The sequence below is a fragment of the Chrysemys picta genome, chromosome 21 (assembly GCF_011386835.1).
Source record: "Chrysemys picta bellii isolate R12L10 chromosome 21, ASM1138683v2, whole genome shotgun sequence".
Lineage (NCBI taxonomy): Eukaryota > Metazoa > Chordata > Testudines > Emydidae > Chrysemys > Chrysemys picta.
Window position 1 is genome coordinate 53,114 of NC_088811.1, and position 24,042 is coordinate 77,155.

General features: G+C 45.2%; 1 protein-coding gene and 1 long non-coding RNA gene across 6 annotated transcripts in view; one reads left to right on the forward strand and one right to left on the reverse strand.

Annotated features, from left to right (window-relative positions):
- SLC45A1 (solute carrier family 45 member 1) overlaps positions 1-24,042 on the reverse strand; it is a 91,969-nt gene that overhangs the window by 16,440 nt on the left and 51,487 nt on the right. The window contains exons 1-2 of one of the 5 annotated variants that reach the window (XM_065575138.1): positions 10,527-11,022; positions 588-995 (exon numbers count right to left, since the gene is read on the reverse strand). In XM_065575138.1, the coding sequence (XP_065431210.1) occupies positions 588-984 (397 nt within the window). In that variant the 5' untranslated portion in view covers positions 985-995; positions 10,527-11,022. Of the gene's footprint in view, positions 1-587; positions 996-5,259; positions 5,452-8,928; positions 9,063-10,526; positions 11,023-24,042 lie in introns of those variants that run through there. The other 4 variants (XM_065575137.1, XM_005287046.5, XM_005287044.5 and 1 more) reach the window with 4 other exon arrangements.
- On the forward strand, positions 8,926-15,901 carry LOC135976963 (uncharacterized). Its single transcript, XR_010594243.1, has 2 exons — positions 8,926-9,046; positions 14,353-15,901. It is a non-coding gene; the product is annotated as an uncharacterized LOC135976963 (long non-coding RNA).

The window sequence follows — 24,042 nt, forward strand, 5'->3', positions numbered from 1 at the left end:
TACCCAAGTTGTGGAATAATACTTTCTGTTATTCTTCCTTTACAGAAGAATACACCTTTCACCCCATGTCTGTTCAGAGGAATATGCCACAACCCCAACAGAAAGCAAAACTCTGGACTCAAGTAGATTTACTTCATCCCTGGGATGCCTTGTTTAACTCAAAGCTACCCCCACCTTCCCACCCTGCTAGCTGACAGGCCCAGAGAGGTTTAGTCTCCATATTCTCCCCCTCTTTCTGTTGGGTCAATAGAAGTTAGTTCCTTGACTTTTTTTTAAATTAATTTTTAAATATACAAATGGAGTAGCCAAAATTCTGGAAGTATGTTGGCTGCAAATAAAAAATAGACTCAGAAATCAGTAATGAGAAATCCCTCTTTGGTCACATCTCGCCCTCCTTCGCCAGGGCCAGTGAGGTATATTCTCCATTTTGTTCTCTAAAATTATGGGTAGTGGTTCCAACTTCCACATCACATGTGTGAAACCTGTAAAGTAAATTAAATAGCAAAAAAAAAGAAAGAACTCAGTGTCAAACTAATCCCTTGTGAAGTGGAAAAGCAGGAGGGTAAAATTAGCGTAAAAAAAATTACCTAGTATTGGGCTGATAAACCACACCATTCCATACAACTGATCCGGCAGCCCCATCTGAAGCAACACAGGAGTCACATAGGCTGTTTCCATGGCATAGCTGAACTCGATCCCAAAGAGAATACACCCATTAAACAGCAGTTCTAGGAAAGATCTCTGAGGGTGGAGATCCCCAAAGTCAATCAGATCAATAGGGCATGGTGTATTTGGGGGTGGTGGAGGGGAGGGGCGTATGTGTTTTCTCCTCTTTGGGTGTCTTTTAAAGTTGTTGGCACGATGACTGATGTGGCGAGTGACAGATCCGGAATAGCCTGAGATCTGTGACCTCCAGAATTCCTGACAAGACAGGCTGGGGAAAAGCACGTCGCTGGGAGGGGTTGCTGCAGCTGAAGGGATCATCGTGGATATTCCTGGGAGGAAAAAAGCTGAGATTCAGTATTGCTATGAAAGAGAAATGTCACCTGATTTTAGCTGCTGAAGTTCTAGCCCATTTCTGGTCATGGAGCATATTGAATGCCTCAGCCTTTCACAGAACATAAGATTTTAATGTAGAAAATGAATGCTGGTCGATTCAAGAACTTTCTGTGCTAATAACCTAATAGGATACACACTGGCCCCTAGGGGCCTTTCCCTCTCATAATGCCCTTGCAGGTCACTACAGTTCATGGATGACATGGAACCAATATTGTGAGAGGGAAGGAATCTAGAGTGCCAGTGATGAAGGACAAGTTCCCAGTTCGATCACGTGCAGTAGAGCTATTTGCTGTGGTTATCATGAAAGCTAAGAGATTGTTAATTTCCTCCGCCCCGGCATTTTGTGAAGTCTAGGGCAGCAGGCCCACGCTGCTGCCTTCCTTAGATCTCTCTCTCTCTCTCTCTCACATGCTGTTTGAAAGGCCTTTTTATTTTAAATTAAGAAAAACAAAAAGACAGGACAAAAGTAACATTCATCAGAGTCCAGGATCTCTTTTGCCTCAAACTGACAGTGTGATATACAGCTTCAGTACAGAGAAAATAAAATCATAGCAGAAACATAGATAGACCATGGTTTATTAATCTAAGTTTATTTTTGAGATGGGACTATGTGTCGATTATGACAGAATGCACCTGTTCGACATCTCCTCTTCCAGTTCCTCAACTTCATTTTGAGATTCACCTTTTGCAGCAATATTTGAATTTACTTCTTCCACCCAGGAAAGCCCATAATCATATTTTTTTCACATAGTAATTGGCAATCAGCTTCAGTTTCAGCTCTTTGGGTTTCAGTGAGAAGAGGAAGAAAGGGAGAGTGAAGGACCCGCCACCGAATTGCCGCTTAAGACCCTGGAGAGGGCTGTGGCTGGGAAAAACTGGGCTGATTGGGGAAGCAGCCACAGCTGTGGCCAGCTCAATCAGGGCCCAGCTGGCCCTGATAAGAGGGCTATGGGCCAGAAGCTGGGGGAGTCTCTCTCCAGCTCTGGAGGAAGAGGGCCGAGCTGCTGGGGGACACACGGTACCTGAAGTGGAGCAATGCTGCGGAAGAGCAAAGGGAGCTGGGGAGCTCCAGCCTGGTAAACCCACAGGCTGCATGCCTTGCTGAAAGCCTTGGACAGGTACTGGGGCTGCAGAGGGGCAGCCTGGGGATAGGAAAAGGCATCAGGTCCTAACCCCCTTGCCAATGATGAGTGGCCATTACAGACTGCAGTCTGCCCCAGTGAGCAGGGGTTAGATGATGACTGGCAGTAGTCACTGAGGCAAGATGGGGATAGAGGGTTGGGGGTTCCCCTGGGAGGGGAGACCCAGAGTATGGGGGTACTGCTGGGGCAGAACCCTGACGTAAAGGGGCACCGGGGTCTGGGAGGGACATGGGGCCAGCACCAGGTGAGACACTGGCCAGGAGAGGGTGCTCTGGGCTGGACAAGAGCTAATTCCCAGAACAACCAGCAGGAGGCGCTGTGCCAGTGAGTCTTTGCTTTGCTACAGATGTCTTAGCAGGAGTGTTGTAAGCAAGACACAAGAATAGGGTTACCATATCCAGCAAATAAAAAAAGAGGACCCTCCACGGGCCCTGGCCCCGCCCATTTCCCCACCCCATAGCCCCGCCCCTTCCCCACCCTAACTCCGCCCCCTCCTCCCTTCCACTCCCAGCCAGGGGGAAAGGGCTGCCCCAGTGCTACCGGCTTCAGGGTTTGCCGGGCAGCCCCCAGGCCCTGCACCCCCAGCCGGCGCTTCCCCAGCGCAGCTGGAGCCCGGGAGGGGAAGCGCCCAGCCGGGGGCGCAGGGTCTGGAGGCTGCCCAGCAAACCGCGAAGCCGGTAGCGCTCGGGCTTTGGGCAGCCCCTATGCCTCCGGACCCTGCGCCCCCAGCCGGGCACTTCCCCTCCCGGGTTCCGGCGGCTCTGCTCCTCCCCAACTCTTCGGCTCTGTTTAAGAGCCAGGCTGCCCGAGCGCTACCGGCTTCGGCCAGCCCCCTTGCCTCCGGACCACAGCCGCCAGCCGGGCACTTCCCCTCCCGGGCTCCGGCGGCGCAGGGTCTGGAGGCACGGGGCTGCCCGAAGCCGGTAGCGCTCGGGCAGCCCGGCTCTTAAACAGAGCCGAAGAGTTGGAGAGGAGCAGAGCTGCCATTTTCCCGGACATGTTCGGCTTTTTGGCAATTCCCCCCGGACGGGGGTTTGAGTGCCGAAAAGCCTGACATGTCCAGGAAAAAGAGGACTTATGGTAACCCTACACAAGAAGTAATTCTTCTGCTCTACTCCGTGCTGATTAGGCCTCAACTGGAGTATTGTGTCCAGTTCTGGGCACACATTTCAGGAAAGATGTGGACAAATTGGAGAAAGTCCAGAGAAGAGCAACAAAAATTATTAAAGGTCTAGAAAACATGACCTATGAGGGAAGACTGAAAAAATTGGGTTTGTTTAGACTGGAAAAGAAAAGACTCAGAGGGGATATGATAACAGTTTTCCTTGTAACAACCTTTTATGTACTTGAAGAGGGACCAAAATTACTGTTCTTAACCTCTGAGGATAAGACAAGAAGCAATGGGCTTAAATTGCAGCAAGGTAGGTTTAGGTTGGACATTAGGAAAAACTTCCTAACTGTCAGGGTGGTTAAGCACTAGAATAAATTGCCTAGAGAGGTTATGGAATCTCTATCATTGGAGATTTTTTAAGAGCAGGTTAGATAAACACCTTTCAGGGATGGTCTAGATAATACTTCAGTCCCAGCACTCGTGGCAGGACTGACTAGATGACCTCTCGATGTCCCTTCCAGTCCTATGATTCTATGAAGAGATTCCTGTATATAACTCAAAAAATATGTAATGCACTTTGAGATCATTTGGATTGAGAGGTTCTGCATAAGTAGGAGATATTATTGAATTGAGCAGCTTTCATTTTGAGTATACTTTACTTATGGGGTTTGGGAGGTTGAGTCTAAACACTAATAGTAAGATTGCTTTTCCCTAGAGTTTCATCTCAGCTCCACCTCTCAGGGGATAGAACCCATCCTCCTAGCACAGGGGCCCTCCGCTAAATTACAAACTTCCCTAACGTAGCAAATCAGGTAACATCTCCCTGGGAGTTAAACAGTTTGAGGGATAAAACTTACTGTATCTAAAGCAACCAGTATATAACTCAGTTACATTTCACTTTTAATTTAAAGATTTTTTTAAACTGGAAATTTTTTAGTGTTACAAATGTAATAAGTGTTTACCTTTTAGAACCAAGCCATTGTCCTGTCAACCAGGCTCATGAATAGTCAGAAGGATGCATGCATGAACATTATATACCTAAGCTCTTAGTACCCTCATTAACCAAAACGGGATTTTTAAAAAAAATATTAGAAAAAGAAACTTCTCTTGGACTAAGACTTTGAGATTAATTTTCAAAGCACTGAATGTGCAACTAATCTTAATTTTCACATGAAAATGTCAGTCTAGAACTCTGTGCCACGGGCTGAAAATTTCCCTTTGCTTCTAGTTTCAGCCAAGAATTAAATCTACTATCCGTGATCTAGCAATGGAAATGCGGAGAAACCATCACTCTAGTGCAGGAGACTAAGGCAAATGAGTCTAACAGCAGATTTGCCCAGACTTCAGAGTTCATTCATTTTTTTTGTTTATCGTGTGAGACAAGCTTTGAATTGCAAATATAAAATATATAATTTCCCAGCACCTTGTATAAGATATACAAGCGTTCTTGATGCTTTCCCCAAATGTTCTGAAATACAAGGTTTGTTGATCAAAATGTATGAATAAAATCCATTCTGTCACCCTGTCTATTGTCAGGAAGGCAATTTAGAGCCCAGGTGACCTATTCACCAACATGAAGCATTTGAAGCAGAAAACCACAAATCATATCAGCCCTTGTGAAATTTTCACAGTAATGGCCATCCTCCATTTATACTAAATGAAAGTCAGGACATTCTGTCTTCTGAAGGCTCATTCTCTCTGGATTTCCCACAGCAGGAGAAGTATTATCCAAGGAACTGCACAGTGATCTGACTGCTAACTGCAGAAAGAGATGCAACTAAGAACAAAAGGTATCATCCTCTCCCTCCCATCCTCCTCTAAAATGTCACCCCATATACAGTATCTGTAAACCTTCCTGTCAAAGGGCCCCAGAGCAAATGCCCAGAGCGCTAAGAGAATGGATTGGATCCCAGAAAGCATTGCATTTGTTCAGTATGAAATAGTTACCTGTAATTACAGCTGGAGGAACATCCTTTTTTCAAATGCTTATCTATGCCTGGATTATCCGAGGTACAGGTTCCTAGTCACTGCTGCTGTGGCTGAATCCTCCCTCCCCGCATAAGGCGCCTGCCTTCTGGCTGGGGAAGATGGTGATGTCATCACTACTCTCGCTCTCCTTTCTCCCCAGCCTGCTGGGGCTCTGCAGAAAGCATCAGCTTTTCTCTGTACCTCAGCTATTGTTTCTTAAAGCGGCAGGCTACAAGAACAAGCTGCCTGTATTGCATAACAATAGGACAAACTAAGAGGAGAAATACCTGCATTCTCTTATTGTTAAATATTTCCAGTCTTCATAAGAGAACTTTTTTTACCCCACAAAGGGTTTGTAATCAAGTAGGATTGTTTTTACTAGGAGGCTGCTGGTGTGTTAACTGCTGTTTCAATTTAATAGTTTATTATATCAAAGGCTTCTAAAGTAAGAGTTGTATATTTAATAAGAAATCTATATAAACAAAATTACTCACTGCATTAATCACATGGCTTTTTAAGTGTCTCTTTGAAGTTACCCTCTACTTAGATTTACCACCTTGCTGATCAACTGGTTTTAAAATGTCCTAAAAACAAATGACTGGCAATTTTAACTTGTGTGCAACAAGATTTTCAGAAGTGCTGTCCATTTACAGCAGGGGTAGGCAACCTATGGCACGCGTGCCAAAGGCAGCACTCGAGCTGATTTTCAGTGGCACTCACATTGCCCAGGTCCTGGCCACAGGTCCAGGGGGCTCTGCATTTTAATTTAATTTTAAATGAAGCTTCTTATACATTTTAAAAACCTTATTTACTTTACATACAACAATAGTTTAGTTCTGTATTATAGACTTGTAGAAAGAGACCTTCTAAAAACATTAAAATGTATTCCTGGCGGGTGAAACCTTAAATTAGAGTGAATAAACGAAGACTCGGCACACCACTTCTGAAAGGTTGCCGACCCCTGATTTACAGTAATACAGATAAGCTTCCTTTAGCGAGCCTCTCTGAAAATATTTGACACCTAAGACGACCAAGGATGTTTCAGAGGGCACTTGGGTTGTTGTGGTCCTGTGCCTACAGAAGTGTAATTGGTTTCAGAATTTGGCAGATATTGCTATATTCACTAGGTGCCAATAGACAGAGTTTTCCTACACTTCCCTGGATTCCCAGCACTCACCAGGGACTCATGACAGGCCTGTGGAATAAAACCAGGGTTAAGTGGGGAAGAATCTGCAAACACCCCAAAAGCATACAACAGACATCAGATGTTCAAGGGGCTTCGGTGGGAGGGGCAAAAACCTTTCTTCAATTTTAATATAACTACTTATGATTATTGAAGGAAAAAAGTTGTCCAGGAAGGAATGACCCAAGGAAAGGGGCATTCTTTCACCACTTAATCCACCTTTTTATGGAAATGAAATAACACATAAGCAAAAAATGTTTGCCAACATCAACTCAACTCTGACCCTGATCTCAATCCTCAATTGAGGGCACCCAGAATGACAGATTATGGTAAATTAAAACATTTGATCTAAGTGTGGAACATGCGTTAGGAAGGGGAGAAGGAAGAAAAGGGAAGCTCTAAGGAGAAGAAATAGTTGGGCAGAAACAGATGCAACTATAACCAGGGAGGAATATGAATCTTCAACATTACACAGGCCTCCAGAAAGATACTGTGTATGACCAGTCCTAAGCAATACATGCTCTGGAAATTTTTCAAAGTTGGTTTGAAATGTGGTATGGAGGAATTCAAAGATAGTGTCAGTTGCAGCTGACGAGGAGGTGCATGGCTCTTCCAGATATATTGAGAATTTCTGAACAACATTAAGCAGAAATTTATTTCACTCTCTGGGCAGAAATTGATCAGAAGGAAAAATTAGTTATTATAAAACTCTTAACTGTAACAAGCAGGCATAGTACACCCCTATCTGCAGCTGCTAGTAGCTACAAAATGAAGTACTTCTATTTAAATTCAGTATGTCTGCAGTAGAACATGTATGTCATGGGAGGTCTTGTACGCACAGAGACTCCCTCAGGTAACTTGGGCCATTCTCGGGGTGGGCTTTGAAGAGGAGTGAAACCTTGAATCTAACGATTCAAAGGGGAGAGAGGTTTAGCAAAGACAGCAGAACACCATGTTAATGTGTTCTCAGTGGCCTGTCTTTCTGAGCAGACAAGCTGCTATGTTCTGAATGAACTTGAGCTGTTTTTAAGGTTGGCACTTTCATTCTTAGTGTGACAGATATAGCAGTTTCCTGCCACTATCTTTGGGAGATCTTACTGTATTAGTTTAGGTGTAAGCAGTCAGAATGAGCTCTCCCCTGACATCTGGAGGTGAGCTGTGGAAAAGGATTTCAGGGGCTGATCTTGTTTGCATAGGCCCTGCCTAGCATGATGGACTGCTTGCTCAAATGGTCACTTTGGCTGCTGTGGGATCCCCAGTCTTTGTTATTGGGGCAGGAGTAATGGAGGGTTGTTATCCTGGTTATGTGAATAAAGGACAGTAGAACTATACTTGGCATTTTAAGAAGGAGGGACTCGCCCTCAACTAAGTAACACTTGCTAGGCAGGGGACTTGGGTTCCAAGACACAGTAAATTGAGAGGGTAGGGACAGACATGTATAGGGGGTGGGCTGGCTCGCTCTGTCTGAAATATCACTTATCTCCACTGTGCAAGAACAGGGTTAATTTTGACTCCATTAAGAGTCTTAGTGAATTCAGCTTTGCCACATGTAATGATACCTAGATCTAAGCATTAGACCTACTTTGGGCTAATGGTGTACCAGCACTGAGGCTCCCCTACTACCAGCTAAAATCACTGAGAGCTGAAGTTTCTAAGAGCAGAGATTGCTGAGAGCTGTTAAGGAGGGGGCCTGAAGACAAGTTGGTGAGTAGGATGGCTAGTTGAGAGGAGTGGCTAGTGGTGAAGACTGCAGCAGAACCCCATGGAGAGGTGTGGCAATTGTCAACCTGAGCAGCAGAGCTCCCCATACCTCCCCCCACTTCAACCCAGGCTGGGAGGTAAACTCTGCAGAGGAACTTCTGAACTCTGGGGGCAGCATTGACCAAGGTCAGAAACTGTGGGTGGGGTGACTGTGCAGTTGCTGGACTTAAGACCCTGAGGGGGAAAGGACACTGCCAAACTTACTTGGGGATGGGTCTTTTGCTCATGGTTTGTGTTATGAATCCTGTTTGTGGTGGTTCCCCAACATAATGCCACATTGTTTCCCTCCTTTATTAAAAGGCTTTTGCTACACTCAGACTCTGTGCTTGCGAGAGGGGAAGTATTGCCTCCTAGAGGGGCCCAGGGGGGTGGTATGTAATTGTCCCAGGTCACTGGATGGGGGCTTGAGCCGGTTTTGCACTGTTATTGAAATGGAACCCCTAGATACTGAACCCGGCCCTTGTTGCTGCCAACTCTGACAGGCAGAAGGGTTACATGTGTGTCATTGTGGGCTAGGGACGGTACATAATTCTGCGTGGGAGGGTGACCACAGTTCCTCTAGGAACTAAGAACAGTGTGGAGTTGTCCCCACACTTGCCCTGAAAGGGTTAAGGCAGCCAGAGAGGCCAATTAGCCTATTACTTGGCAAGGGTGGGGGGAGGAGATTAAGACTGCAAGAGAAGCTTTAATTAAAAGAAACTCACCAGTGCAGGAACAGGTGGCACATATAGAAGCCAGGAAACTGACACCAGAAGTGCTGGGTTGCTGGGAAAGACTGCAGTCACTCTCTGGGAAGGAGGAGGAGTATTGGAGGCTGTAGAGGTGAGTAGCCTGCAGTTGCTCTCTGGGAGGCGGGAGTGGTGAAGCTGGCAGACCCAGAGAAGCAAGGGCAAGCCAGAAGGTTAGGAAAGATCTGTTTAGGCAGTCTGGCTTGCTGGGAATATCAATGTAGGCAAAGAACTGTGCAGCCTGGAAAAATCCTGGTGAGGTGGGAGGGAGACATGGGTTTCCGCCACACATGCCAACTCCATGGGTGCTCTGGGCCTGGAGTACCCACGGGGGGGGGGGGGGAAATTGGGTGCTCAGCACCCATCAGCGGCCCTCCTGATCAGCTCCTCTCTCTCCCCCCAGCACCTCATGCCTGCCGATGATCAGTGGCATGCAGGAGGTGCAGCAAGGATGGCGTGTACTTGGGGGAGGAATGGGGCAGGAAGAGGCTGGGCAGAGCAGCAATGGGAAAAGGTGGGGTGGGAGTTTGGGCAAAGGGTTGGAGTGGGGTTGGGGTCTGGGTTAGGGTTAGCAACTCAGAATGGCACTCTTCTGCCAAAGAGAAGTGACAGCTGAGGAACCGGAAGCCTAGAGTAGGCATTTTCACTCATGTGGGGTGTGTGATCCACCCACTGGGGGAGGCTAGCCCCCAGGCTGACCCCTTCTGCCCAAGGCTCTGCCCCTCCCCCACTGGAGCCCCGAGGGGGCCCCCCAATACTGGGTGGGCAGCACAGCCCCAGCACCAGGCTGTGCGAGCTCTGACCCGAGCTGCCTCAAGTCCCAACCGCAAGCTGTCCTAATCCCAGTGGGGGGTGGGGGGGGAAGAGCAGTAAGCCAGAGGGGACCTGGGGGCACTACGTGGGCAGGACCACATGGGGCTGTTTGGGGAAGCTTAGCCTCCCCAGGCCTGTGAGATACGCTGCTCTTGCTGGACTACGGAGGGGGACATATACATACAGTTGCCCTGAACTGTGACAGAATTTCCATAATCAAGCCTGGAGGTCTCGCATGCATGGATCATGATGACAGAGTTTGAGGCAGGGTGGGGTACATTATCCTGGCTAGTCATAGATGGAAATGGGCATCTTTCACATTTTTAACTACATGGGTCTCCAGAAGCCCTCATCTGTCCAGGCCAACACAGCCTGTGGGCCAATTTATTGATCTGAGGACAGATGCCATCAGTAGAGGGTCATGTTATGGAGGTAGTAAATTCTTTAAATTGCTTCCTGCTCCTCACCAAAATCACCTTTAAAACCAGGAAAACTTGAGAATGTGTAATTAGAGTGGGAGATTCTTTGGCAAGCCTGTCTCTTAGTCTAATCTGAAGCATCTATGTATATGTCTACTGATGCTTCTAATAATTGTGCACTGTTATACACAAAGATACATTTTTATTTAAGCAACAGCCTTGCTCAGTCTCTCATTCCTCTAGGAATTTGTTTTACATTATTATTATTATTCTCTTAGCTTCTGCATTTCCTTACAGCTCACACTAAACAAAGACTGCCAGGCTGTAGCAATAGGAACTCACCTCTGCAGCACCTCCTGCTGGTCTCTCAGGGAAGTAGCTCAGTTTCCAGCCTGGAGCACCCTCTGCAGGCCAGTGATCTGCCTTACTGCTGGCTCCTGTGTCCCTCCCAGGACCCTGGTGCCCCATCTGTCTGGGGCACTGCACCATGGCAGTAACCCCTCAGTCTTAGGGTCTCCCCTCCCCAGGGAACCCCCAGCCACTATCCCCTCCTCACCTCAGTATAAGGCTACTGCCAGTCATCTCTAGCCCCACACCCTGGGGTAGACTGCAGTATCAGCCTACTCATCACTGGCAAGGTTGGGTTTGGACCTGCTGCCTTGGCCAACCCTCTGCAACACCCAGTTCCCTGTTGGCCTTATACTAGGCCACAGCCTGGGGCTTTCTAGGCTGGAGCTCCCCGGCTCCTCTGCCTTTCCCCAGCCCTGCCCCACTCAGGTACTCTGTCTCTAGCTCCCTGCAGCCAGACCCATCTCTCACTGAATGCAGAGGGAGACTGCCTGGGCTTCTGGCTCACAGCCTCTTATAGGGGCCAGCTGGACCTGATTGGGGCTTGGCCTCAGCTGAGCCTACCTTCCCTAATCAGCCCAGGCTTCTTGCCCCAGCCCCAGCCCTCCCCTGGGCTGTTCTAAGCCCCAAAGAGCAGGAGCGGGTAACCACCCTGCTACACAGGCCCACTGATTGGGGGGGGAGGAAGAATTGCCCAGGGTCCTGGAGCCCCGGGCCTTTTTAAATCGCCCGGGTGGACCACAGGGCAGGGGCTCCTAGGCACACATGGGGTGGTACTGGCAGTGGCGAAGGCAGCCGGGTGGGCATGTGGAAGCCCTGGCCTTGCAGGAAAAGCATGCCTAGCAGCACAGCCAGCATCTTGTGGGGCACCAGCCAGTGCAGGTGCAACACTGCCCAAATGTCAGACGGACCACTTCTGTGCAGGCTGGGGGCCCATTGACTGTTCTGCCCTGGGGCCCGGAATTACTGCCATTGGTTATTTAATTCACCCATAGTAGTTTTTTTTCTTTAATAAAATAAAAAAATATATAGAACTTAATCCAGAATCCTTAATTTTATCTCTAACATTTTGCATTATGTAAATATATATTTACAGAGATGGCTGTAACATCACACTGAACCCTTTGTGCTTGTTATATTACACACATTTAAATTGAAATTTGCCTTTTTGCCAGAACACCTCTCAGTGCCTGGTTTGGTGAACAGTGTGTTTATCGTGAAGATAATATATTTGGTTTGTGATTATGTTTAATGAAGAGTAATCTTTTTCAGTATTTGTTGAAACAGAATGTCTTCACAATATGGAAATCACCAACAAAGGTTTATTTAAATTCTTCTCTATAGAGGTACAACTCATTTGCACACTAGGTGGTGCAACAGTAACACATGAAGATTTTTTTTTTTTTTTTAAACCGAGAACAGTTCAGTGCTGGTGAATTTGTCAGTCTGCAAATTCATATAGAGCCTTAGGACTATGACAGAGCCATATAATCCCTCCAGCACAGACAAGAACAAGCAGCCTTTGAGGTCTCCTGTCACAAGAGGTTGCCTGGCATAAGATCTGGACTTTTTTTTTTTTTTTTTTTTTGTTCTTTATATAAATAAAAGACAACAGATCAACATAAACTAAATTATAAACATACTTAAAATGTTTGTGTGGCCATGACAAGCCAAGACCCCGTTTCTAGTAGTGGTGTTTGTTCATTTAGAGTGCAATTATATTTATTTGCTAGAAGCATGTTTAAAACCAGGCCCAGGTTAAGCAGATCTTGGGGCTCTAGTTTTCTCAAAAAATTCTTCCTTCCATGCTCACACTAAATAGCTTCCCAGAATTGAACTCATGTCTGTGTGTATATTGATCTTTTAACCATACTCTCGCTTTTTTTTTTAAATAAATTTTAGTTAAGAATTGGCTGTATGCATGTATGGAATATTCAAGAACCTGGGAGGTAATATGTCTGATCCTTTGGGATTGGTAGAACCTTTTCTTTTATATGATCAAATAAGATGTTTCAGAAATCTTCATCATATTTGACATGGGTATCTAGATGGAGGCCTGAGGCTAGGTTACTTGAAGAGAACTGTGTTGTTGGCTTCTGGGCGACCAGTGAGGTAATAAAGAAGCTGTTTTATGCTGGCTTGGTAAATCTAAGTATTGAAAATATCTACCAGCTTTGGGGATTATCTACCCCATTCTTTGCAGTTCACTCTAATTGAATGACCGCAACTGGGACCCTGGTCACATCACCATATTAGCTCATGGTTTCAAGCATTTGTGTGCCAAAACCCCAAAAGAACAAAAACAGAAGGGAAGAGAGCCAAGAGGGCCTTGCATTGCACAGTTATGTCTACAGTGCATCGGTCACAGGAGTTTGTCACAAATCAATGAGGAAAGAGCATGAACAAACAGTTCTACCCCCACTACAAGACAAATAAGAACAGGGAATATAAACTTCTCAGAACAGGGATTGAGTTTCTGTGAAATGTAGCATAGACACCTATGATTCTATGTAGTATGTGCAAGCTTACCAAGTGGAAGAAGAGTACAAACTGAAAATAGTTATATGATGATTAAAGCTGGGATTTTCAAAGAAGCCTAATGGAAGTTAGGTGACTTAGAAACATCCTTCCTTAGGCTCTTAATCTCAACCTAAATATGTTTCTTCCAGGTAGCATTTTACATGTCAATAAATCTTGATATTCATGGAAACAAAAGTAATACATAACTGTGTATAATTAATATGTTCTTAGGACCCTGTTCGTAAACTTCTGCACATCAGCCCAGCTGCAAAAATATATGTGGTGTGATGGAGCTTCTCCTCCACCTTGGTGGGTCTTGTGCTTCTGTTTAGTGGTGGGCTAGGGTATTCCTCTTTCCCTCAGAGTTTCCCCCATGCCCCTGGGCTTGCTTCCAATGCCCTGCTGGAGCAGGGTTCTTCCCGGCCTCCTTGAATGGGCAAGATAGCCTATCAGTCTTTGGTAGCCCCTGCGGGCATGATGGCTACAGACCAGACACCTGGTTCAGTCTCTCTCCTCGGGCAGGGTCTCTTCCCTCAGACTCCGGTTGGGCAGATATTCTCCCACCCTTCATCTCTGTACATGCAGGGTTTCTTTCCTGGTGCTTGTCGGCATCTGCACCACCAAGCTCCCCAGTAGCTCACCTTCCTCCCACAGCTCCTAGTGCATGCCCCTATCTGATTGGAGGGGAAGCTTTTAACAGGTTATGGCAGGCCCGTGATTGGCCCCAGGTGTCCTAATTAACCTAGAGTAACCCTGTTCAGCTACAAAGGGAAAAGGGACGTGCTTATCCTGGGGCTAATATACCTCCCTTTGTGCAGAGTGTGCAAGGTACCAGCAGCAGCTGCAGAAGACACCTCCCACCCCCAGCCCAGCAAGATGCTCTCAGTCCGCGTGGCTGCTGCTGCCCTTTCACTGCCCTGGCAGGCCGGCCTGGTTTCCAGAAATGCCCTGGGTGCAACATTTGTTGCTACAAGGAGCGCTCTCCTATAGCCGTCTGGCCTGACCCTGTCGCAGTGGGCACATTACACCCAACAAGAAACCAAGCAGCAGCAGGCTGGGGAATGTTCTAGGCAGAAGCTCTACAGTCAAGCATAGAGAGAAAAATTTGGAATGATATAGTTTTCCTAACTATAGGCAAGCTGGTAGCAATGCCAATAGCTAAGTTTACCTAACACTATCCATTATAAGGCCCTGTTTTCTGTTGCTTATAACTTTGCCAAACTTTAAGCATTCAGGCTGAAATTTTCCATGCGGAGTGCTTGCTCAAGCTGACTTTTTTTTTTTTTTTTAAACATTTCAGCAAAAACTACAAGGCAAGGAAGTGTTTGGAACCTTTGTTACTAATTGGTCCACCTCCTGGACCAAACTGCAATCATAAAGATAGACCTCAATAAAATGCTTAGGAAATTGGAACAATAAAAATGGCCCGCTTAAAGAAGAAACAGTGCAGATTCTGGTCTAAGAGGAGGCCATGACTTATGCCCTCAGCATGGCCTAGAGGTTCACAATCCCATTCTTTCTCAAAGTGAAGGAAGAACTGGATGGGATACTGTAATAAAACATATTACTGAGACAGAGTGATGTGCCATACCCTTCAGTGCCCATTGTGGGGAAAAATTGATCCATCCATATCTGCATAGACCTAAAGAGCATCACTGTAAAATCAGAACGGTACATGCTTTCCAACGTGGAAGTTATTTTTTTCAGCAAATGCAGTTTATAGCTTCTGACAAGATCGGTTCCATTATGACAATGCTAACCCAACAACTTTAAGATGCTGTCCAGAAAATACTGCTTTTTGTCACCTCACATTCAGAATCATAGACATCCCAGGAAACTTCCAGAGGAAAATAAGTGAGATTATGCAAGTTTATGAGAAGTCTGAGGAAGAACATAACATTCTTAAGGCAACTGAGACTGCTGGACTAAAATTATACAAAGAAAAATGAATGCAAAGCTAAATACAACTTCAGCCCTTAGGGCATGTGATCAAGAGAAGATTAAGGCAAATCCAGAAAAAAATCGAAGTTAGAGTTGAAATGCAAGCACTTAAAAATTGTATTAGGTCTGATGCATCTCTAATGCAATACAACTTGGGAGCAAATTAATACCAAAATTATTCCTTTTAAGCAGTTCATAAAGAATTTTGGCTTTTAACAATTTCTATGTGGATCTGGACCAGAGCACAGGAATGTATTTTTGAGAATTTATCTACAGTAGAACCTCAGAGTTACGAACACCTTGGGAATGGAGGTTGTTTGTAGCTCTGAAAAGTTTGTAACTCTGAACAAAATGTTATGGTTGTTCTTCAAAAGTTTATAAGATTGACTTAATACAGCTTTGAAACTTTACTATGCAGATGAAAAATGCTGCTTTTAACCATTTTAATTTAAATGAAACAAGCACAGAAACAGTTTCCTTACCTTGTCAAATATTTTTTAAACTTTCTCTTTTTTATGTAGCTTACATTTAACACAGTACTGTACAGTATTTGTTTTTCCCCCTCTGCTGCTGCCTGATTGCATATTTCCGGTTCCAAATGAGGAGTGTGGTTGACTGGTCAGTTCGTAACTCTGGTGTTCATAACTCTGAGGTTCTACTGTATTTATCATATCACCATTATGGGCACGTTATGGTGTCTCCAACTCTACAGTCATTTAATAAATTCTTTATCCTACAGACGAAGTGATTTGGGATGTGACTTCCAGGATCTATGCTCTAGCCATCTTCTGTTCCATTTCAGCCTACAGAAGATATCTATATACTATGGGGACTTATGAAGATAAGGCAGGGGACAATGATGTTTAGGAGCCACTTACTATCAATAAAGGAAAACAAATTATATGTTCCACCTGGCCCTTAATACTGTGGTCTGTCAGTGTTAAAATATTCTTTCCCAGAAAATCATATGGATGACTGTTGTGTGAGAGTTACCAACTGTGGAGAGATTCAGGACATTAGCCAAAGTAGATACAATTATCCACCCAAGAGGTACCCACCCTTAAGAGTTTTGTGTCATTTAATGTAGCTTGTTTATTTGGGATTGTGGAATAGAAGCCTATATTCCTTCCCAGGGTAATAACAATGGTGAGAATTAACCTGATTCCTGCTATGCATTCTTTCTAGGTCTGGACAGAAGTTACAAATCTCTTCTAATTTCTTTGCTGTAAATGTACACATAAATTGTTAAGATGTGGAGCCTCCAGTTTACTTTGTTCTAGTTTAACTCAACAGAGCTCAAAAGGGTGAGTTTTGGTGATGAATATATATTGCTGTGAATCTCCACTGTTCCCTCCTACCATGATCTTTTCTCTGGGAGAAAGATGTTCTGTATTCATTTAAAACCCTTTGTTTGGTCCTTCTGTGAAACAACTTCTGACAGCGTATTCATCTCTTCCCTCATTTACAGCTTCGTTTTAGGCTCAGTGTTTCACTTGCCAGTAGACAGACACAGCATTATTTGCCTAACTTGGATCAGGACTATTTCTCTGTTTCTTGGAAACCTCTCTCAGGATCTCCATAATCCTTTCTCTGAGAAAAACATTAGCTCCAGCTGAGCAAAATTCCGCTTCAGGCAACAACACAGAATTTATTGTTCTCTTAAAGTTTTTTTTTTAAACTTAATTTAACATGTTTTTCAATTAAGATCAATGGATCTGAGACCTCCATTCATGAGCCACCTGGAAGCAGCAGTTTCTCTTTCAAGCAAAATTAGATTCTTTACTGGGAGACCAAATGTTTGTACTGCCAGCTCCATAGACTGAAAAAATTGTCTAATAGTCAGGTACTGCAGCTACAGAATACTTAGAGGCCAAGCAAAAGACCCTTGTGCAAAGATGAATCTGGATTCAGTGACACAAGCTAGCAGAGGTTCAGTTTGTTACAGAATGACTAGTGTCTGTAGGAGGTGCTGCAGTTTCCTCATGCAGTGCATTCCCTAGTACCTATGAAGCAGCAGTTGTGTGTAATTGTAGAAGCAATTGAGTTTACCTTTCTGCAACAGGAAAGTGCCAAGGATCAGCTGAAGATACCAGGGGCAGATGGAATTTTTGTAAAACTTATTCAGCATGCTTAGTGTAGATGGAGCTATCTATTGTGGAAAAAGCCTAACTCTACAGGTGCCCCACAAGTAGTCTATATGAAGGATGGCCCATGAATACCAATTCTCATCAGCATAGATTGCTTATATGTTACAAGATGGGGGAAAACTAAAACAATTATTGCTATTTGCTGATAGATAAACAGCCTATTGAGCTTTCAATCAGATTGATAAACTGGTAGTTTATATAAATATTGCTTATTATTGGTATCATGGTAGCAGCTAGATGCCCCAACCAAAAATCAGGGTTCCATTACAAAAAGGCACCGTACAAATGCATAGTAACAGACAACCCATGCCCAGAATCATTATCAATCCAAATAAACAAAACTGACAAAGGATGGGTGGGCCAAAGGAAGGATTATTTTCTCCATTTCAGATTTAGCTAAATGAAGCCCAGAGAGGGAGATTAAATTATTTGTCCAAGGTGATATAGGGAGTCTGTGGCCAAGCCAAGAATTTAATTCGAGATCTACTACACTGCCTTCCCTACAGGTACATGCACTAACATATTACCAGAACTGCAGCACAGTACTTTGGACTATATAACCAATTGAAATTATTAATGGTGAACTCTGATAAAGTTGAGGCCTTCTAATTGAACTCTGTAATGTGTATTAATCTGACCATCAAAAAGTGTAACACTTATTCCATGGCAGAAGTGCTAGATGTCTGAAGGGGAAGTACCATATTTTTCACTTCTCGGTCTTGGTCAGTTAATGAGACTGAATATAACAAAATTTATCATTACTTTAGTAGCACCAGCAGCCCAGGCTGATCATGAACACCAAACGTAGCTTTTCAATTCTAAATAATTGCTGCTTTGGTTCTCATGGGAAAGCAGAGAGACTGGTTTAGCTTCCAACTCACTGTTACAGAGGATAACTTAGGATAGCGCTAATCAAAAGTAGACTCTTTTATAATCATGTACGTCTGTCTCAAAACCATCTAGTTGTGCACATAACTGGCCAACGTGAACACTTTCTTACTGCTGTGACTCATCCACACACACACACCCCATTCCTTTCTGTACTTTGTTATTTTGGATTGTGAGGTGTTCAGAGTAGGAACCGTCTTCTATGTGTTTATACAATGCCCCGCACAAAGGGGCCTTCAATCCTGATTGGGGCCTTTGCAGACTACCATCATAAAATTAAATAGTACTAGGGATAATAATCCAACACAAATCAATGAGGATTGTTTTCTAGAAGTCTTTTCAGACTAGAGGACTATTTGAATGGCACCTCTTGGCAGGTATGTCATGAAGTCCTGATACAAAGGTAGGAGGTTAAGGTCACATAGGCACAGGGCTCTGGCTATTTTTGAAGGACTTAGTGGAGCCCCTATACAGAAGGATGAAGGTTTGGACTTGTTTTGTTTACCCTGGAATGGAAGGACTCTTAGTCTGGCTGGAGACTGTACTAGCAGAGGGAAAGTAAGGCACAGAAGCAGGAAAATAAGTACAACAGGGAAACTGAGGCATGGATGATGAATGGCTATGTCAGAATGTTACAAAACTGAATTCTCCTCTCTGCAGGGCTAAAATGAGAACGAAGCCCTCTCTAACCTATTTTCACAGGCCATCAAAGGAGTTAAGGAACTGTGTTTAAACTCCATTTTAAAATGATTCCGGCTAAACTGATTTGTAACATGATATGGTCAGCCAGTGTGAATAGGTTCAAACTGTACTAGAATCCTGTTTCATATGTGTGGTGTAGCCTAGAGAGAGGTAATTTTGATAACAAAGTGGACATGTTTGAAGTACAGAATAAATGAGAGTAGAGTGACAAACCTTGTCTACACTAAGTGTGGTTCAGTTCCATTGGCACTAACCACGTCACAAGCCAGGGTGTATACCAGCCACAGGCTGCTGCTGCTAGTGTTTGAAGCACTGTGACACGCAGATCTGCTCTGACCAGAGTGAGTTGACATTGTGATCAAACCTGATGGCAGCTACTGACCCAATTCTAATTTCAAATGACACCAGTGTAAATTAATGGTCACTCTACTAAAATCAGTTGTCACCACACTCAAAATAGATACATGTAGGAGAAAAATCATGACCTAGGATTCCTGACATTGCTAACGCTGGTGGAGCTGAATCTAGGTGCATCCTCGTTGATGACAGTGTGGCTCTTAAGCACCCACTTCAGGAGATAAGATGGGAGGACCCCTCTCAACAAGGATCTTCTGGCCTCAACTATCAGATAACTTTCTCATCACAAAGGTGCACAAACCTCCCCGCTATGCATAATCTCAAACCACCTTCTCTTAAATTCCAATAAATTCCAATGGGTGGGCATGTTGTCTTGCACCACCATTTTCCCAACCTGGTGCTAGGTTGCCACTCATCCAGGTTTTACATGAACAGTCCAATTTTTGGCTTCTGTGTCCAGGTGCCATAAAATTAGGGTTGCCAGATGCCCAGTTTTTGACCAGAAAGTCCAGTTGAAAATGGCACATGAACTAAAAGCCTGGTTATCATGGGGTTGGGGGAGGCACTGGGTCATTTAACTGCGCCAGCCCCTGCTCAGCCAGGGCTGTGTCCTACCTGCAGGCAGGCTCCTTGAGATAATCCAGTGAGTTACAGGGGCGGGGCCTTTGGGGAGAAGAGAGGGAGCAGGGCCTTGGGGATCCAGTTACCAGCAATTAGAAAGATGGCAACCAGGGCAGACACAATCCCAAACAAAAAGGGTTACTTATTTTTTAAAATATAGCCCTAACAGGCATACCTACTGTTAGAGTTTCGGAGGCTAGGTCTACACTACCCGCCTGAATCGGCGGGTAGAAATCGACCTCTCGGGGATCGATTTATCGCGTCCCATCGGGACGCGACAATCGATCCCCGAATCGGCGCTCTTACTCCACCAGCGGAGGTGGGAGTAAGCGCCGTCGACAGAAAGCCGCAGAAGTCGATTTTGCCGCCGTCCTCACAGCAGGGTAAGTTGGCTGCGATACGTCGAATTCAGCTACGCTATTCACGTAGCTGAATTTGCGTATCTTAAATCGACTCCCCCCTGTAGTGTAGATGTACCCTGAGAAACATCCCCTTCAGGGGGTATTTTTATGATATTGTCTCCATTTTCAAAGGGAAGTAGAACAGCACAACACATGTCAAAAACCAAAAAGGAATCCCACAAAAAGTGGAAACATGGATAAATTACTAAGGATATGTAAAAAGAATGGCACAAGTATGTAGGGACAAAATCAGAAAGGCCGAGGAGCAAAATGAGCTACACCTAATAAGGGACATAAAAAGCAATAAGAAGAGGTTCTACAAATACATTAGGAGCAAGAGAAAGATGAAGGAAAATGTAGGTCCACTATTTAGTGGGAAACCAGACTAATAATGGATGACATCAAGAATACTGAGGTGTTGAATACCTATTTTACTTCAGTCTTTACTAAAAAGGTTAATGGTGACCAGATACTTAACACAATTAATATAGTGTAACTCTTCTGCCCATCTGAGTTCGCAGCAACAAGGGCCGGGTTCAGTATCTAGGGGTTCCGTTTCAATAACGCAATGCAAAACTGGCTCAAGCCCCCACCCAGTGACCTGGGACAATTACATACCACCCCCTGGGCGCCTCTAAGGCTACATCTACACTACAGGGGGGAGTCGATTTAAGATACGCAAATTCAGCTACGTGAATAGCGTAGCTGAATTCGACGTATCGCAGCCGACTTACCCCGCTGTGAGGACGGCGGCAAAATCGACCTCTGCGGCTTCCTGTCGACGGCGCTTACTCCCACCTCCGCTGGTGGAGTAAGAGCGTCGATTCGGGGATCGATTGTCGCGTCCCGTCAATCGATCCCCGAGAGGTCGATTTCTACCCGCCGATTCAGGCGGGTAGTGTAGACCTAGCCTTAGAGGCAATACTTCCCCTCTCACAAGCACGGAGTCTGAGTGTAGCAGAAAATGTTTAATAACATGAGGTCCAAAACCCCAAAAGTCTCTTGAGTCCAGCAACCCAAGAATCACCCAAAACTCTCTGTCCCTGGTCAGTGCAGCCCCAGAGTTCAAAAGTTTATTTGCAGAGTTTCCCCTCGCCCCCAGCCTGGGTGGACGTGGGGTGGGGGGAAGAAAGGGGCACGCAGGGTATTAAGGGGCACCTTACATGGTCTGAGGCCAACTGCCCCACCTCTCCATGGGGTTCAGCCTTCACCACAAGCCAAGCCACTCCACTCCACCAGCTGCTCCACTCCTCCAGCCATCCCGCAAACTGCTCCACTCATCATCCCATGGGCTGCACCAACCATCCCGCAAACTGCTCAGCTCCGCTGGCTGTCCTGTGGGCCACACCAACCGCCCCACAAACTGCACCACTCCACCAGCTGCTTAGAAATAAATCTTTAGGCTCCCCCACTTGTTAACACAGCACTCAGTGATTCCAGCTTGTACGAGGGAGCCCCAGTGCTGGTATACCATTGGCCCAAAGTGAATTCAGCATAGCAGCCTGTAACTAGACTCTTAATGGAATCAAAATTAGCTCTACTATTCAACAGTGGAGAGAAGAGGTAGGTGCAATTGATGTTTTAGACCCTCAAAGGCCACCCATACTATTAAGCACAAATACTATTCCCAGGTCCTCTCTATTTGCTAGGTTTTGGAACCCATGTCCCTTGTCTAGCGAGTGCTACTTAGGTGATGGTGAGATCCTCTGTCATAAAACAGTTTCATTGTCCTTGATTCACATAATCAGGGTAACAACACTTTATTCCTCCTGCCCAATAACAGAGAAACTGGGGATCCCACAACAGCCAAAGTGACCATTTTGTGCTGCCGTGGGCTCATGCTAGGTGGGGTGGGTGTGCCTATGCAAACAAGATCAGCCCCTGAAGTTCTTTTCCACACTCGCCATAATTCACCACCAGATGTCAGGGTACAGCTCATCCTGACTGCTTACATCAGCAACAAGGGGGAAGGAACACAAGCCAAAATAGGGAAAGTACAGGTTAAAGAACATTTAGATAAATTAGATCTAGGTCAGCAGGGCCTGATTAAATGCATCCTGTTAAGGAAATGGCTAGCTAGACTAGGGAGAGAATGCATATAAAATTTGCAGATGACTCCAAATGGCGGGGGAGGCTGGGGGATGGGAGGGAATTGCTAGCACTTTGGAGGACAGGATTAGAATTCCAAACAACCTTCACAAATTGGGGAACTAGTCTGAAATTGCAAGATGAAATTCAGTAAAGATAGGTGAAAAGCACTACACTTAAGAAAGAAAAATCAAATGGGCAAATATAAAATGGGGAAATAGTTTGGTGGTAGTACTTCTGAAAAGGATCTGGGGGTTATAGTGGATCACAAATTGAATGAGTCAACTATGTGATGCAATTGTGAAAAAAGGCTAATAATTCTGAAGTGTATTAACAGGAATGTCGCATGTAAGACATAAGTAAGTGCAGAGACAACAGGGTCATATGCCCCCGCTCCCACTAGATTTCTGCCAGGGTTTATATGCTCTTCCCTGAACTCTGTTGCATACCATCAGAACCTTTAAATTATGCCCCCCTCCCCCGCCAACAGTTACACGTTGTCTCTGGGTAAGCATTTCACTGTACTTGGCACTGGTGAGGCCTCAACTGGTGTACTGTGGCCAGTTCTGGGCTCCACACTTTAAGAAAGATCTGGACAAATTGGAGAGAGTCCAGAGGAGAGCAACTAAAAGGACAAAAGATTTAGAAAATGTGACTGAGGCCTGGTCCCCACTAAGTCCCCACTTCGGACTAAGGTACGCAAATTCAGCTACGTTAATAACGTAGCTGAATTCGAAGTACCTTAGTCCGAACTTACCGCGGTCCAAACGCGGCAGGAAGGCTCCCCCGTCGATGCCGCGTACTCCTCTCGGCGAGCTGGAGTACTGGCGCCGACTGCGAGCACTTCCGGGATCGATCCCAGAACATCGATTGCCTGCCGCCAGACCCTCCGGTAAGTGAAGACAAGGCCTGAGAGAGAGCAAAGGGAGTAAGGGGAAGCAAGGGAGCTGTCCGCAGGAGACTTGAAGCCTGGAGCAGACATGCTAAATAAACTAACCAGAGACACCTGATGTGGGGAGGGAACCTCAAGCAGCTGTCTCCTTATAAGACAGCTGAAGTAATTGTCTGGGAGAACTGACCCTGGGAAGTCTATAAAGAAGTCTTCTCTGAGTAGGCTAGCTGTAAGCTAAAGCCAGGTTCTAAAGTTAGTGCTATGCCTTGGAAAACAGATTTTGGAGTTTCTGAGTTTTGTTTTGGGTTATTGTCTGTATACACCCCCAACTCCCAAAAGAGTGGCAATTGGACAAGCAACTGTGGGGAGTTCCTGTGAAGGAAAGGGGCCTGGAGGCAGGAGAATAGAGGGCAGAGCAGAGGTGCCTTCTACAATGACCTATGAAGAAAAATTAAAACTGGCCATGTTTCTTAGTGAGGAAAAAAAATACTGAGGAGGAAACCTGATATGCCTTCACATATATTAAGGCAGTGGTTCTCAAACTTTTGTACTAGTGACCCCTTTCAAATAGCAAGCCTCTGAGTGTGACCCCCCCTATAAATTAAAAATATGTTTTTTATATATATTTAACACCATTATAAATGCTGGATGCAAAGTGGGGTTTGGGTGGAGGCTGATAGCTCATGACCCCATGTGGGGTCCTGACCCCCAGTTTGAGAACCCCTGTATTAAGGGCTGTTATTAAGAGGATGGTCACTGATTGCTCTATGTGTCCACTGAAGGTAGGATGGGATGTAACCAGCTTAATCTGAAGCAAAGGAAATTTAGGTTAGATATTAGGAAAAGCTTTCTAACTATGAGGGTTTCTAACTAACACGGCTGCTACTCTGAAACCTAACTATGAGGGTAGCTCAGCTCAAGGGTGGTTTTGGAACCCATCTTTGAAGGCTTTT